This window comes from Barbus barbus (genome assembly GCF_936440315.1).
Source record: "Barbus barbus genome assembly, chromosome: 8".
Classification (NCBI taxonomy): domain Eukaryota; kingdom Metazoa; phylum Chordata; class Actinopteri; order Cypriniformes; family Cyprinidae; genus Barbus; species Barbus barbus.
In genome coordinates, this window is record NC_136736.1 from 22,476,744 (window position 1) to 22,496,802 (window position 20,059).

The 20,059-nt window shown below is 36.5% G+C and overlaps 1 protein-coding gene across 2 annotated transcripts in view; it reads left to right on the forward strand.

Moving 5' to 3' along the window:
* Window positions 1-2,671: 2,671 nt before the first annotated feature.
* Window positions 2,672-20,059, forward strand: part of LOC306873489 (glutamate receptor 2-like) — a gene marked incomplete at both ends in the record, with an annotated part of 35,872 nt that continues 18,484 nt past the window's right edge. The window contains 3 exons of one of the 2 annotated variants that reach the window (XM_079422818.1): window positions 2,672-2,744; window positions 2,956-3,096; window positions 17,699-17,938. In XM_079422818.1, coding sequence (XP_079278944.1) covers window positions 2,672-2,744; window positions 2,956-3,096; window positions 17,699-17,938 — 454 coding nt within the window. The remainder of the gene's footprint in view (window positions 2,745-2,955; window positions 3,097-17,698; window positions 17,939-20,059) is intronic. The other variant, XM_079422819.1, reaches the window with a different exon arrangement.

Here is a 20,059-nt window from a genome sequence, read left to right on the forward strand (position 1 = left end):
ATCTAAATTACAATGTTGTTAATTAGACATACACTTTATTTTCAGTTTCACTTTTGTAAGAAAAGTAGGTCATTTAAAATGCATATCTTGCTTTACATGCAAAAGGCTCACAAGCACAAAGAGATTCAGGCTCAAATTCGGGCTCATTTCTCTAATTGAGATCTGCCAATATTTGGCCATCTGAGATGTAGATTGAGTTTGTTTCTTCACTGGAACAGATTTGGAGAAATTTAGAGAAAAAGGGAAAAGTCCATCTCCTGTTTTCCTCTCACATCAAAATCCACCGACATGTCTGTTTAGAATAATTTTAGAATTGTAAACCAGGGGTCACCAGACTCGGTCCTGGAGGGCAGGTGTCCTGCGGAGTTTAGCTCTAGCTTGCCACAACACCACCTGCCTGGAAATTTCAAGTATATCTAGCAAGACCTTACTCAAAAAAATGCTGGGTTAAATACAACCCAGCGCTGGGTAAAATGAGAGAATGAGAATGAGCTTTATTGCCAGGTATGTTTACACATACAAGGAATTTGTTATAGTGACAGGAGCATTGCGACAGAATGACAGCGACAGGACACAGTTAATATACTATAAATATAATATAAAAGAATAATATACAAAATAGACAATGTACAAAATAGCAAAAACACAAAATATAATATAGACAATTATGTATGTACAGGTATGATATGTGCAAATTTGAAATGTAAATAAGTATATGTTGAATAAATAATGTATAAGTGTTGTGTGTTCCACGTTTATTGTCAAGTGTTCAAAAGATGGATTGCCTGAGGGAAGGAACTGTTCCTGTGTCTGGTCGTTCTGGTGCTCAGAGCTCTGTAGCGTCGACCAGACGGCAACAGTTCAAAGAGGGAGTGTGCTGGATGTGAGGGGTCCAGAGTGATTTTACCAGCCCTTTTGCTCACTCTGGATAAGTACAGTTCTTGGAGAGTGGGGAGGGTTGTACCAATGATTTGCTCAGCAGTCCAGACTACCCTCTGTTGAGGTCAGATTTGGTAGCTGAGCTGAATCAGACAGTTATTGAAATAGCAGAGTAGAACCGTTTCAGCAGCTCCTGTGGCAGGTTGAACTTCCTCAGCTGGTAAAGGAAGTACAACCTCTGCTGGGCCTTTTTCACAATGGACTCAATGTGATTGTCCCACTTCAGGTACTGAGAAATTGTGGTGCCCAGGAATCTGAATGACTCCACTGCTGCAGTCACAGTGCTGTTCATGATGGTGAGTGGGGGAGTGCAGGGGGGTTTCTCCTGAAGTCCATGATCATCTCCACAGTTTTGAGCGTGTTAAGCTCCAGGTTGTTAAGATTTAGGTAAAACATGGGTAAAATATATTTTGGGAAAATATGGACAAACTCAGCGATTGGGTTGTTTTCAACCAACAGTTTGGTTAAATGTTTAACCCAACCCTCTGGGCAGTAACACAACCGCTGGGTCAAAACAACCCAATCGCTGGGTTTGTCCATATTTTACCCAGCGCTGGGTTGGAGTTAACCCAGATTAGCTGGTTCAGGTGTGTTGTTGGAGCTAAACTCTACAGGACATCGGACCTCCAGGACCAAGTTTGGTGACCCCCGTTGTAAAGAGTGCTTGATCTGTGCATATTTGTCTCCTGATTCAGACGAGACTGCTTTTTTTACTGATGGAAGCATATTTAGGCCAGAAGTGATGGTTTAAAGTTAAAATGGTGGATTTGTTTATTACAGCCACACAGATTTTCACTTAACAAGACATTAATTGATGGACTAGAGTAGAGTGGTTTCCTTGTGAATTTTTGTGATGTTTTTTTCAGCTATTTGAACTCTCATTCTGACGGCACCCATTCACACAGATGATCCATTGGTAAGATGCAATGGTTAATATTTCTGTTCAGATGAAGAAACAAACTCATTTAGCCTACATCTTGGATGGCGTGATGGGTGAGTTGCCTACATATTTTTAGCAAGTTTTAATTTTGAGATGAACTATTCCTTTTGGATAGCATTTTATACAAGGGTCCTTGCTCCATCTCTTTATCCACCAAAAGGTCTATAGTCTGAAAAAGGAGCCCATTCTAGACAGTGTGAAAATAATATGTAATAATGGGTGTATGTCAGTTATTGATTAGTCTGGGGGAAGGTGATTAAACTGTTCGTTATGTGTTATATTTCAGAAGATGGGGAGCCCAAACCTATTGGGTTGCAAGGGAACATCTGTCACACTCTGCCTATAGTGGATACACACTAGGCTTTTTCTAATTCAATAAATTCATAACCAAAATAAATCATGCGACATATATTAAACTAAAGAATAAGATCGACGAATCGTAATCCTATTCCCCTAAGCAGCTGAGCCAATGTCCCAGCGCGAGCGCGCGCCTCTCTCCATGCGCGTTCAAAATAAGAGCAGCTTCGGCTCCGCTCGGCTTTTTTCGTCTTCATCAGTATTCTTACCGTGTCGTCTGAGTTGAAACGATTCTCAGGGACGGAGCCGCAAAGGAGGAGGGCAAGACTCCCGCATCATCGCGCCCGCTCTTTCCCTCATCAGCACCGCGGTCTATCGAGAGACTCTGCGTTTGAACTGTGGTCAATTTTAACATGTGTTGACACTATATTGTGCCCGTTGTTTTGTGAATAGTGCGCGTTTGGTAGATGTGGTCGCGCGGATAAGCAGAAGACGATGATTTTGTCGGGTCTCCTCTTCCCCGCGTTATGGGGACTGGCGCTCGGCGGATCTCCAAGCGTCCAAATCGGTGAGCGCACTACATCTGTCTACGCCTTTAGATTACAGGAATCTCGAATTGATACGTCTGACTACCGAAATTACATGATAAACGTCTTCTTTATGTGTGTGCCATGTGAGATTTTCGTGATAGAGCTATAAAATATGTCTATTTTTGGAATATGAGACGTGATTCGTCTTATGATTTAATTATGAATCATTTGAATGTGTTCTTTTCTCAGGTGGTCTGTTCCCCAGAGGAGCAGATCAAGAGTACAGCGCGTTTCGGATCGGAATGGTTCAGTTCGGCACGGCCGAATTCCGCCTCACTCCTCACATTGATAACCTGGAGGTGGCTAATAGCTTCGCCATAACAAATTGCTGTAAGTCAACATGGAGTTTTTACCACTTTAACTATTTTTCCCCCATGAATTATAATCTGGGTGTTGATAGGAATTAGTTTACTGACGCACAGGTGTGATCATAAGGCAGCTAGTTTCCCTCCCTATATTATTCATTCATCCTCCAGTCATGCCGTGTTAATATTACATGAGCCTTTATGGCAGCTTCTGTGCGTTATTCGTATTCGAGTTAACAGAAAAGATATTGCCTGCATACATGTGTTCTATTATTAACGCTGGTGTGTTATTCACTCGTTTACGCAACGCTTAAAAGGACATGGGACTGGTTGTTGGCAAACAATCGGTTTATCATTCAAGCACTTTTGTTTTAATCAGTCTGAACTGTGGCACATTTTGGTTCTGGCTGTCTAGATGTGCAAACTATGCGTTGGGAAGATAGTGGTTATATAAACCAGTTTTTTGGGGGATGCGATAATTGGCATTCGCGGGAGCAGCATGATGATGGTTTCCACAGTAACGGGAGAGGAGAGGAGATGGCCCCGTTTTATCAGCATCTGCACAATTAGATGCCAAATGAAACAGCAGATTGTCTCCCTTGAAAGTATCTAAGTGTCTTTTGTCGTTATCTGATGTTTTACGATCGAATTTCTTTATTTTATTCTGCGATGTATATAATTTAAGGGTTTATGACAAGCGAGGCACGAGGGCGTAAAAATGGACCTGGCGCGCATCCCTCCCCCCACGCATCTTACATGATCTGAGGCATGAAGACCAGTGTTGAAGGATGAAACGCTTTACGATTCAAAAATGCGATTAGTTATTAGTACTAGTAGTCAGTATAAAGGGTTTTAAGATTCTTCAAAATTGTTGGCCTTACACGACATACTGACTCGTTCTATCTAGTCAGATCTGTTCAATGGTTCTGTTTGACGGATTCACAAAACCGGCCTGAAAGATTCATTCACGAATTGGGCTGAATCAGTTTCGAGTCAACAACTCACTGATTCACTGAACTGAGAACGGTCTCTTTCCAACATGTCTGATTCGTAATGAGCAAATGAGAACCTGTGAGTGAATTTATATCGAGAGCATTTGATGGGATGAAAAGTTACTTGTTTGGCCGAATTGCAAAAATGTTACGAATAAGACGTCTTGGAGATTTTAAAGTATAGTCAGTAATGTAAATGCTATTTATATGCATTTATGTATTTATGAGTTGAATCATGTTTGCAACAGACTGAACTTGGGAAGAACGTAGTAAACATCAATACAGTATGTGCTACATATATACAATTAAACATGTTTTAGAGAGTTTGTAATATGTCACACCAGAATGCCAGGACAAAAAAAGATTTACAATTTGTGCACGATACAAATGAACCATTGAATCATTTTTTAAAATACTTCTTTGAAACAAACTGTTCTCAAACCAAGTCACAGAAATGAGTCAGATCGTCCATCACCATGTATACAAATGCATTTAGGCTATGTTTAATATAAATTCATAAAACTGCATCTATATTTTTATGAGCTGAATTATGCTTGCAACAGACTAAACTGAAAAAAAGTAAAACAGCAATATGTATGTGCTACATACTCTTAAAAATGTTTAGGTGCGATTATAATATGTCATGTCGGAATGTCAGAAACTATGCTATGATGTCATGATGCAAATGAATAATTGATTATTAAAAAAAAAAAAACTACTGCTTTGAAACAAACTGTTCACAAGAAACGATTCGTAGAAATGAGTCAAATCACTTCTCCTTTGGTAAAATCTAGTATTTAGTAGAATCTAACAAGCAGGCATTTGAGGAATGATAAAACTGTATATAGGTGTGTTCAATTTTGTTTTGTTTAACAATTGCATATTTTAAGCGATAATTTCTAAATAGAAATCTATGCAAATGCATGACAGTTTTAACATTAGCAAGCAAACACATTGCTTCATTGAGGTCCCTGAAGAGGCACGCAAACCGGAATGGGCTGTGGAGACACCTGGCTTGGCCTCGTTAGTTTTTCACCCAATCCATTAACCTGAATGAGTTGTCTCTCGGTGTGCATGGCTCTTTTGATGTCAAACACTGATGCTTTGCGATATGAGCTTCACTGCGACAAGTCTGTGTCTCAACAGAGAGAACTGCCGCTGATTCATTCGCATGGCCTGCCCACCCCCACATTCCCGTCCCACAGATGCATACATCATGAACTGAAAATCTCAAATAGGCTACTTAAGGAGACACATAAATAATATGTTGAAAATTGCTTAGGTGTTTGATTGTGAGGAGGTGTGTGGAATGGGGGCCTGTGCTTACTGCTTTTCGCCTGCAAATATAGAACATACATGTATTCACTGCACCTGGAAGATGAGTGGGCCTATTATTTTGTCTTGCTATATGCAAACATGCCTAGACCTACATAATGTTCTATGTTTAATGCTCACAAGGGATTTCCTTTGCTCTTGAATTTACCCACAAGCAGATCAGGGGTGTTTCCTTTGAGGTAAGGGAGGCAGTTCCTCTTTAAAGAATGGGATGGGAAAAATAATTCATAGTGCAAAAATAAAGCAAAGAAAATATTAGAAAAATTTTGGACACTGTCCAAAAGCAACGCCAGTGTGTAAAGCTACAGTGGGAGACTGTGTCTCTCTTGCCTCTCTTGCTGAGTTTTAACAAACCTTTTAAAGCTTGCGGTGGGTAATTGAGAATTAATGGGGGGAAATCGCATGAGATGAGGCATCGTGCTGTGATTGGCTATGATTAGATAGATATGATTGGATATGATATGATTTGGTTCATGTGATAAATCCCACCTCTGGTTTTCATGCGCATTTTTAGCGAGCAATTAGCTTGGTGAATTTAAAGATACAGTTCATCTCAGTGTCTATGACCAGTGTTTACCCAGCTTTGATGATCTAAAAAAAAAAAAAAGTCGACTATTAAAAAGAGCAGACATGTAGTTCACCAATTAAATATATTGTTTAAATTGTTATTGTCTTGAGTTACTATTTTGGAATAAATAACAAATGCTTAAAACCACTAAATTGATGAGACCGATGCTAATTAATTCTAATAATTAGAACATTAATTACATTGTTAATGTAAAAATACAAAATCTAATTGTATTTGTGACGTTGGACAACAAAACCAGTCATAAGTCGCACAGGTATATTTGTAGCAATAGCCAACAATACATTGTATGGGTCAAAATGATATTTTTTTCTTTTATGCCAAAAAATCATTAGGATATTAAGTAAAGATCATGTTCCATGAAGATATTATTTTCTACCATAAATATATAAAAACTTAATTTTTGATTAGTAATATGCATAGCAAAGAACTTCATTTGGACAACTTTAAAGGCAATTTTCTCAATATTTAGATTTTTTTGCACCCTCAAATTTCAGATATTCAAATAGTTGCATCTCGGCCAAATATTGTCCTATCCTAACAAACCATAGTTCAATGGAAAGCTTATTTATTCAGCTTTGAGATGATGAATAAACCTCGATTTAAAAAAATTTACCCTTATGGGTTTGTGGCCCTGTGTCACATTTATATTCTTCATCTTTTTTTCTTTTTTTTTGATAGTTTAGGTATAATTACCTAATTAGAAAAATGTGACAACAGTAAGTGTAACAGGGACATGAATTTACATTTTATTTATAAAAAACATAAAAAGAAAAACTGTATGTGAGAACACTGATGCCATTGATTCAGATATACAGTATATACATGGCATTGTGCAGCATTTTCTGTGGATGATATGTAAGTATTATGATAAGAATTTCTCTGCCAGAAAAGCCAACTGTTTAGCCAGTTTATGGTCTGCTATAGCGAAAAACAAATTTATGTTGTAACACACAAACTCTTATCACTTGTTTTAGCCTGGAGGTGGTTGAAGTGACTCATCGGCAACCCATCCAAGTCTATTGACAGATACTATGTGGCCTTGAAAGGTTTCAGCATTGTTGTGGCTTTTGCATGTTGTATCAGAACAGTTATGTTCTTTAGTGTACAGCAGAATATGTTATTCTCTTCAAAAATTTACAGAAGCATTTTTTTTTTGGATAGTCCCATTTGCTTATTACTTGATGAGATTAAGAGTGTGTTCCTGGAGCACAGCAGCTTTTCTTCAATAGTCAGATTGAATAACACATTAATGTTAACACTGAGTATACTATGCCTCCAGCTTGCCGCCAGTTATGAGATGTTATCACTATACAACAACAACCTATTGTGATGCACCAACAATTGGAGCACACACCATGGCTCTGTGGATTTCTTGATTCTGATAACTAGTTGGTTAATCGCAGCATTATTGCGATCAGGTTTTTTGTTCAATGATAAATCTGTCTGTTATACCAACGCTGAATTTCTTGTCACATTATAACATTATAATCTATACATTTTCAAATCAAATCAGTATTTCAAGGGTATATGTAAGCAATATTTAAGTTTAAAAATATATTAAAATTGAAAACAGTATGATAATATTAATATTTACTGTTTTACTGTGATCAAATAAATACAGCCTTGGTGACTATAAGAGACTTTCAAAAGCATTAAAAAAATTTAGCTGACCCTGAACATTTGAGCAGAATTGAATTTTCCCAATGATGATTTTCCCATTTCAATTATTTAAATCAGTTTTTGTTTTTACTTATTGATGTCACAGACCCCCAAATATAATAACAATGAGATCCAATTTATACTGTGAAAAATAATAATTTTAATCATTTTATAAATACATGTAAAATATTATAAGGACTACTTTTAGTTTCTATTCAATTGTATCTAACACACCTAAATGGAAGTTTCTGCTGGCACATATACAGGTCCTTCTCAAAAAATTAGCATATTGTGATAAAGTTCATTATTTTCTGTAATGTACTGATAAACATTAGACTTTCATATATTTTAGATTCATTACACACAACTGAAGTAGTTCAAGCCTTTTATTGTTTTAATATTGATGATTTTGGCATACAGCTCATGAAAACCCAAAATTCCTATCTCAAAAAATTAGCATATCATGAAAAGGTTCTCTAAACGAGCTATTAACCTAATCATCTGAATCAACTAATTAACTCTAAACACCTGCAAAAGATTCCTGAGGCTTTTAAAAACTCCCAGCCTGGTTCATTACTCAAAACCGCAATCATGGGTAAGACTGCCGACCTGACTGCTGTCCAGAAGGCCATCATTGACACCCTCAAGCAAGAGGGTAAGACACAGAAAGAAATTTCTGAACGAATAGGCTGTTCCCAGAGTGCTGTATCAAGGCACCTCAGTGGGAAGTCTGTGGGAAGGAAAAAGTGTGGCAGAAAACGCAGCACAACGAGAAGAGGTGACCGGACCCTGAGGAAGATTGTGGAGAAGGACCGATTCCAGACCTTGGGGGACCTGCGGAAGCAGTGGACTGAGTCTGGAGTAGAAACATCCAGAGCCACCGTGTACAGGCGTGTGCAGGAAATGGGCTACAGGTGCCGCATTCCCCAGGTCAAGCCACAAAAATGAAATCTTCATCTCCATAAAGCTTTTCAGCAGATGGAAGCATGAAGATTTCATTTTTCAGCACGACCTGGCACCTGCTCACAGTGCCAAAACCACTGGTAAATGGTTTACTGACCATGGTATTACTGTGCTCAATTGGCCTGCCAACTCTCCTGACCTGAACCCCATAGAGAATCTGTGGGATATTGTGAAGAGAAAGTTGAGAGACGCAAGACCCAACACTGTGGATGAGCTTAAGGCCGCTATCGAAGCATCCTGGGCCTCCATAACACCTCAGCAGTGCCACAGGCTGATTGCCTCCATGCCACGCCGCATTGAAGCAGTCATTTCTGCAAAAGGATTCCCGACCAAGTATTGAGTGCATAACTGAACATAATTATTTGAAGGTTGACTTTTTTTGTATTAAAAACACTTTTCTTTTATTGGTCGGATGAAATATGCTAATTTTTTGAGATAGGAATTTTGGGTTTTCATGAGCTGTATGCCAAAATCATCAATATTAAAACAATAAAAGGCTTGAACTACTTCAGTTGTGTGTAATGAATCTAAAATATATGAAAGTCTAATGTTTATCAGTACATTACAGAAAATAATGAACTTTATCACAATATGCTAATTTTTTGAGAAGGACCTGTATAATGAGATCAGCGTTAATAAAGTGATCTCTCTGTCACTTCTGCTAAATCTAAATCTGTCTCTCTCACATACACAACCACCAGCATGCTGAAGGCAGTATGGTGATGTGTTATATATGTGTGTGTACTATATTAAAGATATTCACATCAGCACGTCCAGAAGGGGGTGTGGAGGATTTAGTGCTGAAGACAGGATGAAAAATGAGTGACTGAGCATTTTCTCTCCTTTACTGACAGTCCCTCAATCCCAACAATCTGCAATCACCTTGAGGAGCAGAAAGAGAGGTGTGGGGGGGACAAGTAAAGCAGGGGTTTATTTAAAGTCATTAGTTAATCAGAAGAACACAGTCGACGGTTGAATGAGGAATGTGTATGTGATGTGATGATTTGGTGCTCTGCAGGGAAAAGGGCTGTTTAAAGTCATTAATGTATGCCTGCAAGGATAACCTGATCATTACAGAGGAAACATGTTTTTGAAGGTTAAAGATGATTGCGTGTTGTCAGAAGCTGGATGAGGCCATCAATCAGTCAAAAGTGTGATGATAAGAAAGTAGTGGGCAATATGACATGTTGTTATTAAGAGGTAAGCTTGTTATTAAGGGGTGTGCCAGCAGATAGTTGTCCCAACTTGGCACATTAATTTATAATTCAATTGATGTGCTGTCACATGCATGTATTGCCACATTATAATGAATAATAATGCTCTGCTTTGCATCCATAAAAAAAAATTGTCATTTGTATTTTTAAAGTATTTTTCTGTCTGGATTATCTGGGGGAAAAAGGCATTACAACATTTCTTCATTAGATTTCAAGCTAAAATATATCTATCTAATCATTATCACAGAAGCAAGAGTGTCAAGTCACATTTCAATACATAGCACTTTATACAATATAGATTATCTCAAAACAGCTTCACAGTAATAAAAAATAATAATAAGTTCTTCAAATATGAATCAAATACATTTTCAGCTGTAAAGCAGCCCTAAAAAGATAATAGTGTCAGTATTCAGCTCAGGTTAGTTCATTGTTAAATGTAGTTAACAGCATGAATTTTGCAAAGTTCACTACTAAATATTTTCACTGAGTGAACTCAGCTATAAAGTCAGTTCAGTGTTTATACAGTTTAGTTCAATAATAGTACATTGATAGTGCAAGTTTATTAAAGGGGACCTATTATGCCACATTTTACAATATGTAAAATAAGTATCTGATGTCCCCAGAGTGTATATGTGACGTTTTAGCTCAATATACCCCACAGGTAAATTTTTATAGCTTGTTAAAATTGCCACTTTTAGGGTATGAGCCAACACGCGCTGATTTTGAGTATGTTGCTTTAAATGCAAATTAGCTATTGCTCCCGGAGAAGAGGGACGGAGCTTCAAGAGCTCAAGCTCGACATTAGCAGTGCTAGCCTTTGCAAATAAACATTCCACTATTAATACAAGCCTGTTATCTTTACACAAAACGTATTCAGTTTCAAAGTCAGTCATCTGATACTGTGCATAATAAATTTGCGTTTATGAATTACACAGACGGGGAGCATGGCGGGATAAAAATAACAACATAGCTGGTCTCATGCTGTCACAAACTTTATAAATTCTGATTTTGAACACGACAACAACAAGCGATCGACTCACATTGCTTTCATACACAACTTTTAACTACCACATTCCTATTCACAATCATTCTGATAGCACTTGAAGGCAGCATCAGTGAAAACAGGCAGAGACAATGATAGCTTTAGCAATAAGCCTTACAGAGTGCCAAGAATCTCTTTCAGAAAGGCAATTTGGAAAACAAACGCGTACTTACTTTGCTTGGATCTGACGTTCGTGCACAAAGCGTTACTGGTTGTGAAGGGATAAATAAACCATAAACTATGAGAGTGAACAAGAAAAATAAGGGTTAGGCATAAAAGAGCACATGGTTATTGTGTTGGGGCCCCATACCTGGAATTTGCTTGGGACCCCCAAATCACTCAAAGTCCGCCTTTGTCTGTAGCTAATGGTGTAAAGTGAATCACTCAACATTTGTGGTTTGTTTTATGGTACAAAACTATTTAGTTGCACCTCTGTGTATAAATATGTGATAGAAATGAGTATTTTCAGCATTTTAAATTCAGATGTAGTTATTTGGGATTATTTTTCACAGTATAGTGATTTTGTTTTGTTTAGACTATTTCCGTGTTATTTTTCCACACTTAAATGTGTGATGTCATAAGAACGAATACTCATATCTGAAGTATGAGTTTCCCAGGTGGTCTTGAAGGCAGCATATGTGTACTGACAAATAAGATGATGTTATATTGTGATATCATGTTCCTTTATGGCATGTGTGTGAATGCAAGCACACAGAATATAGGAATGCTCTGGCATGGAAAAGTTTTCTGAATCACAGCGAAGTGTGAAACCAGAACTTCCTGTTGTACTCAATCAATGATACGATACAATTTCATTTATAACACCCCTACATTGTAGTGTGCGTTTATGTGTGATGTTCATGAAATATTTACTCTGAACTTATGAGGAGAGACTTTAAAGCTTTAACAAAGCGCATTTTCTGTCATAAAGTCTCAATAATATCTGCATATTCAAATTATAAATGACAGGAGTGATATGTTAATGCCTAGGACCAAATGCAAAAGTGGGTGCATCTCTTTCTCATCCAAGGTCAAATGCAGAAACACCCATGATTTCTGATTACCACTGATTGACGGATAGGCTTGTCAATTGACTTTAATGTTTATGCAAATAACAGCTGACAGATCCAATTAGTTGAAAGAGATTACCTTCTGCTCATTCATTTGAAAATCTAAAAAACTACAACCAAAAATGTGTTTTTGTGTATTAGAACTAATGCTATACACTCTTTTAGAAAAATGGTTCAGTACCAGAACAGTACCAGGTTAGGGTTAGAGAAAAAAATTATGATTGGTAGGAAACAACAATTCATAGACATTTTATGAAATATAACAAGTACGTGCTGAGAGTGTGTTGACAGTCTGTGAAGATGGATGTTTGAGCTCCAAAAAACAATATTGAAATGGCTTTGAAAAGATTTTTTGTCAGTTACAGATTTTTAAAAAAAAAAAGGTCTGGAATAAAGAACCCTAAACTTTAACACAAAACAGTTATTCAGGACGATATATTTCCACATAGAACTGTTATTGTGTGTGAAGAACTTTTAAAGAACCCACTTTTTTAAGAGTGTAGAACAAGCATACATTTGTTTGAAATATTTGTTGTTATTACTTATCCTTTAGTTGATTCTACTGGAAGGGAATATGCTGGGAGAACATTGTTTTCTGGTCACGATTCCCAGGATGAATATGGCATACAAATTGCCACACTGAAATTCCCTACTGTACTGACAACACATTTAGAGCAATTGACACACAAATTAATCCCCAGTGCATGTACATCCCATTCACACACAGGCATATCCCATAAGTCCTGATGTGTGGCAGTGCCAGCTCAGACAGCAGCAGGAGCAGCAGGCTCTCTCTACTCTTCCGTGTGACTGCTGATCAAAGTTTCATATTTAGCTTTCTGACTGCATGCAGACTGTCTGAAGATCACTGTGTGTGAGCTCAAGTTGCAGCTGGATTATGAATATGTTTCATAGTTTGAAAAGCACACATACACATGGAATTAAATACGTAAATTAGAATATATGTATGTGTATATATATATATATATATATATATATATATATATATATATATATATATATATATATATATATATATAAAATCACACACACATATTATGATCCTATTTTTTGCCCCCCATTGCATCTCTCAAATACAGGACTGAGGGGACATGTTCATCTTGATATTCAGAGTAGCGGTCAGTATTTAATGACTAATTAGGTTCAGAGTTTAACTTTTCCATTAAAGGGCAATGTTTGCTCCCTGGAATTGATTTCCAAGGACATTTTTATAATTTACTTTATTATTAATGTATTTGCTATTATGTCAAATACCTAACTTATTGTTTGAAGTTGGTATTTTACAGTAAAGATAACAAATACATTAATTATTTCAATCGGTCAGAAAAATTCTATCAACCTTAAGGCACATTAAGCCATCTTTACACTGCATAGGTGGAACAGAAGCTGCATCTGACATGGCAATTATGTGCATGTTTTTATACAACAATTGCATAATTCTGAATAGCCTACATAAAGTTATAAATGTTGATTAATGAAATACATACACTTCTCTGTGTTTGTGGAAACAGCATGTCTGGCTACAAATTCAATATTCTGGCTACAAAACAAGCTAAGAACTATTTATAAATGAGTTTATTGCGTTTTATGCATTAGACAATCAAGATTTACCCTTGGTTATTTTAGGAGCATGAAAAACAAAACATTTATTCAAACTGGGAATAAATTATATAAAGAAAGCGAGCAAAGGACATTTCTCATGACTGAAGCGCTCTGTGACTTCAGTCTAGTGTGAGTTCTGCACACTCGCTAAAACTCACATTATAATCACTAAAGCTGTTTACACTGTTGAATGAATCTCTTACCACACTTTGTTGTCTGTGATGAGAGAATTCAGAACAGTGCAGATGAGCATGCACACTCTTCCAAATGCCTCTTTTTGGCCATTGTATTTATTGGTTATGCTCAATGTTGCAAAAATGCTTAAAAATAAATCTTATGCAACATGAGCAGATCTATGCCAGGGGATATGCAGATCTTTTATTTTATAACATTTCACATTAATTGCAACAACCATACAAAAATGTGTTTAATTGTGCAGGGGCATTGCTTTTACCTTTAATTTTGGACCCTCAATTATGCAATTGTACAATATCATGCTTGCATTGAAGATTCATAATCTTGTGCATATTATTGTGCATATTCAAGATGCATTACCCCGTATTATGTAATTGATGTCAGACATCATTAGCATTTGCCCAGAAGATTTTTATTACAGAGAATATTCTTTTTTTTTTTTTACAGAGAATTAAATATGTTGACATTACAAACCTTTCATTTTCTTAGTTTTTTTGCTTGTTTGTTTCTTCTAAATTTCAGGTCTTTATGTTGTTTACAATGTGTGATCTTATGTTTGAGATCAAGAAATATCTGAATACTGTTTCTAAACTATATAACAGTATGCTTAGGTCAGTTCAGGGTTTTATGTTGATACATTTTATGTCATGTTGAATTGTTTGCATAAAATTACTACACTAGTCAACTTTTGAAGTGGATCAAAACGTGTAATCAAAGTTGTCTTAAAACCTAAAACCAAAATGAAATTAAACTTTTAAAGTGCAAGCAAACACTTAATTCTCCATTCAATTTCTGTTCTGTTGGTTAGTGTAGATCATTCAGTGGCTTCTGTCAAAATAAGAGACTCTATATATCAACTAAAGACTAAATACTTTAGGTTGTTGGCAGTGGTTTGAGTTTTTGAGATGTTTGCATAGATTTATTGTGTTTAAAAAGCCAGGCTAGCTTGAGGAGTGGGCGTTATCTGTGTCTAATTCATTTCTTTCTCTTCAATGCTCAGTCACACATTCTCAGATCGGATTAAGCTCAATACTCTCAGACTAGTCTATCAACCAATAGAACTGCAGGCACTGATTCAGCTCATCAGTCCCATTCCTAAATTTAGCATAAGAGAACTGACCTCACACCAGTGACCATGAGCTTACCACTTTCAATAGTCAAAAAAAAGTTGCATTTGCATGTAAGTTAAATATTTTCTGGTTTGTCGGTCAGTGGTGAGTCCTGAAAATTTTCATCTTGAGTATCATGAAGTGTATCCCTTTCCATAGTCCATGACACTTTTACCCCTTTTATTCCTCAGGGCTGCACAATTAAGTTACTTTACTACATTGCCATCTAGGCACATATTTAATCACCAATAAAGAATATACTGTACCATGGAACATTTTGCTATCCGTTTTTTTTTAATACCAATATATTTGCATGGCTATTAGTGGGCAGGACTTCAACAAAAAAGCATTGAGTAATGTGTCAATACAGAACTTATTAAGGGGTTTATGTGTTGGTTGCAAAACAATGTTGACATTTTACAGTGATTTTAAAACAATTTTACAATGACTTTGAATGTTCCTCATACAATTCATTTGTTATGAATTATCATCTTTTGTTTGCTAAGTAAAAAAAGAAAATATTTGAGTGAAATGTGTGTTTTATTTGTCAGAACCTTTCAAGTTTTTAACTCATTTGCTTTTATTATTTTATTATTTACAAAATATTATCACATGGTTATCTCTAATGCAAATCAATATTTTGGTCACACTGGTTCCCAGGCCTACCACCCATAATCTAACTCGAAAGTAAATATTTTGATATATATATATATATATATATATACAGTGCCCTCCAACAGTATTGGAACAGTAAGGCCGATTCCTTTATTTTTGATGTAGACTGAAAACATTTGGGGTTGACATCAAAAGATAAATATGAGATGAGAGATTAACATTTCAGCTTTTATTTACAGGTATTTGCATCTGGATCTGATACACAACTTAGAAGATAGCACCTTTTGTTTGAACCCACCCATTTTTCATGTTACCAAAAGTATTGGAACATGTGACTGACAGGTGTGTTTTGTTGCCCTGGTGTGTCCTATTAATTGATTATTCAAACAATAAATAGCACTGAATGTCTGCGCTCAGTTTCAGATCCGGGCAGACTGCATTTATAGTTAGACGTGTAACCAACATGAAAACCAGAGAGGTGTCTATGGGTGAAAAATGAGCAATTGTGAAGCTGAGAGAAGATGAAAAATCAATCAAACCATTGCACAAACATTGGCAATAGCAAGTACAACCATTTGGAATCTCCTGAGGAAGAAAGAAACCACTGGTGTACTAAGTAACACATCTGAAACGGGTAGATCAAGGAAAACATCTGCAGTTGATGACAGAAACATCGTGACAGCTGTAAAGAAAGACCCTAAAACAACTGTTAGTGACATCAGCAACAACCTCCAGAGGGCAGGAGTGAAGGTATCACAATCTACTGTTCGCAGAAGACTTCATGAACAAAAGTACAGAGGCTACACCAGAAGATGCAAACCACTCATTAGCAAGAAGAATAGGAGACGAGCCTCAAAAATTCTGGGACAAGGTTTTATGGACTGATTTTATGGACCAAAGTGATGGAAAGGCTAAAGTTTGGAGAAAGAAAGGATTTGCTCATGATCCCAAACATACAAGCTCATCTGAAACACAGTGTACACAGGTGTACATTATAGTACACATTACACAAGTAATGGCTTGGGCTTTCATCGCTTCTTCTGGGACAGGCTCATTAATCTTCATTAATGATGTAACATGATGGCAGCAGCTAAATTAACTCAGAAGTCTACAGAAATATTTTGTCTGACAATTTACAGAAAGATGCAAACAAACAGATTGTGAGATCCTTCATCATGCAGCAAGATAATGACCCAAAACATAGTGCCAAAACAACAAAGGAGTTCATCAGGGGCAAGAAGTGGAAGGTTTTAGACTGGCCAAGTCAATCTCCACACTTAAACCCTGTAGAGTATGCATTTTACCTGCTAAAGAAGAGACTGAAGGGAGTAACCCCCCAAAACTGAAAGAGGCTGCGGTGAAAGCCTGGAAAAGCATCACAAAAGAAGAATGCAAAAGTTTGGTGATGTCAACGGGTCACAGGCTTGATGCAGTTATTGAAAGCAAAGGTTTTTCAACTAAATATTAAGTCTTTTTCACTTTAATATATGTTAATTATAGCTGTTCCAATACTTTTGGTAACATGAAAAATGGGTGGGTTCAAACAAAAGGTGCTATCTTCTAAGTTGTGTATCAGATCCAGATGCAAATACCTGCAAATAAAAGCTGAAATGTTAATCTCTCATCTCATATTCATATTTTGATGTCAAACCCAGATGTTTACAGTCTACAGCAAAAATAAAGGAATTGGCCTTACTGTTCCAATACTTTTGGAGGGAACTGTATATATATAAATTATCTGTATTTTTTTTATTATGACTCTGGATATTTAGTTGGGAATGCTAATAATTTCTCTCTAGTAACATATGCAGGACTTCTCTAGTTACAGTATTTAGTCCAATCATTTGCCTAATCAACAACCAATGGTTAGAAGCTAGTCCCCGCACAAAATATATTTTTTCTTTTTTGATAATCTGTCTCAGTCGGATATACACAGATGAAAAGATATGGCGCTGCTTCTGTTCGCAACGTCATTGCAACTTTAATTAATGAAAATATCAATAATTTAATTAAATGTAAAATAGTATTAAATTAGTTACATGTAATGTGAAATCTGAAAATGAATATCCGTTTATCATTTAGACAAAATTAGGTTACTTTTGAATTGTAATGTCAGACATTTATTGGTATTGGCCAGAAATGTAATATTTTGTTATCTTACAATATTTTAATTAGTTTAGTTACTGTGTATTGATGTCTGTTACTGGTTTTATTTTTTCAGTTTGCTCACAGTTTTCCAGAGGAGTGTATGCCATCTTTGGCTTCTATGATAAGAAGTCGGTGAACACCATCACATCCTTCTGTGAGACGCTGCACGTGTCCTTCATCACACCCAGTTTTCCAGCTGATGGGCTAAACCAGTTTGTTCTGCAGATGAGGCCTGATATCAAAGGTCCTCTCATCAGCCTGGTGGAGTATTACAAGTGGGAGAAGTTTGCCTATCTGTATGACAGCGACAGGGGTAAACACTTTCTCTCTGTCTTTTGAGAAATGTATGCATTTGTATCTTTTTTTCCTCAGCCAAGGCTCTTTCAGAGCTGCTTGCACACACACTTAAATACACATACACTAGAGAATTCAATCAATAGTCCTATTACTTTGTGGTGAAATGTGAGTTGGGAGTGCTTACAGATATGCACATTACAGTCTCTTTCTCATTCTCCCTCTCTCTCTCTTGCTCTCTCTCTCTGTCTATTTTTCTTTATTTATGCATCTTTTAATTATTTAATTTCAAATAGTTTCATCTGTCATTTATTTACTTATTCATTCCGTATTATTTTTGCAGGTTTTGTCCTCTGTATCTAACCAGATGTGACATGATAATTTTCTGTTGAGAAGCAATTTATCTGTCCAAATTGAATGTAGAAGTGCTGTGCATCATGATACAGTCTTTGCCAATCAGATAATATTTGATGTGAAATGAACTGCTATGTGAAGTACGATAACACAAAAAAATAGAAACAAAACAATTGACAAATTTCTCTTGATAAACAATTTATCTGTCCAAATTGAATGTGAAACTACTGCGCATCATGATACAGTCATAGCCAATCGGATGTTTTATTTGTAATGCGCTGTTATGTGAAGTAAGATAACGCAAAAATAGAAATAAAGCAACTGACAGGTTTCTGTTGTCACTTGTCATAGTCACAGCTGGTTAGGACACAGTGATGTTTATTGCATAATTGCATTATATATTGCATTAAATATATTGAATATTCACACATTTTTGTGACAATTTTGCTGGTAAAATAAAATCAAGTAACATTGCCAATGCTCCAATTTTTTATTTGCCCATTAAGTTTCCTCAAGACTTGTTTCACAATCCTTTTTTTCTCAGGACTTAAAAGTATAAGAGTGCCAATTTTTCCAATGTGTCTGCATTTTAGTGAATTGATACAAAGGTAAAAAAAAAAATTGGTTAAGACTCAGACATGCTTACGAAAATCTTTGTGTTTTTTTCATATATTAAAATAATTTTGTCTTTTGACAAATGAATTTGACCTTTCCAGTTGTTACTGGAACAGATCGCTGTATAAACGGCACAGCTCCCAGCTCGTCACAAATTGACGCTTGGTCAGGACCCCTTGGCGTCACATTTAGATGCATTTTTTGACTTGCAGGGTCCTCCATTGCTTTAAATAAGAAACCCTAGGTGTCAATCTGCAGACGCGAAAGATACTGGGAATTTTATCGTCATGATTAAATTATATATTGGGTAATAATATTGCCATTATTCCATATAGTTGGGGGGTGATTTTTAAATGTAAACAGTCACAACAGTTTTATTTATATTACATTATTTACACATTTATGAGCACATAACCCAATACCTGACCCTAAACCGACCATTTGTCAATAAAACACAAGATATAACAGGCAGATACAACTACCGTCATAATTTATTCAAAAATGATCAATATTTCAAGTCTTCAGAGGCAAAACGATTGATTTGTGAGAGGAATAGACGCGATCGCTGTCTTCGTCCACCGTGAGCTCATCCTGTGTGCTGCAGTCTGTGCACAAACGCAAAAAATGCTGCCAGAAGAAGCCTTAGATGAGCCTTGGTTGTGAAATGCTATTAGCTCTTGTTTGTCTCGTGACCGATTCCGTCATGCTACGGGAGTATCTTTTTGAATGAGATGTGAGCGTGTTAATGGAGCGGGATCATTTTCAGCGATTAAAACCTTGTGTTTTACACTCTTCTTCACATAAAGGCATCGTATGGCTTCAGAAGACTTGGAATGCAACACGACTTGTTTGTAATGCTTTTATACTGCTTGTTTATGGTCAGTTTTTGCAATAAATACCTGTGACTGCACTTATATTTGCCTGTATTGTTTAGAAGTGGGTAGGGCTGGGGTTAGGTGCTCCAATGAAAATATACATTTATATAAAATTATTAATATTTTTTACAAATGCATACAAACCATTAAATTAAGACAAACAACTGAAAACAACGGAGGACCCTGTACATCAAAAAGCGACGCCAAGGGGTCCTGACCAAGCGTCAATATGTGACGAGTTGGGAGTGAGAACGTGTTGGCTCGTTAGTTCACCAGAGAAATGAAGTCTAGTGAAG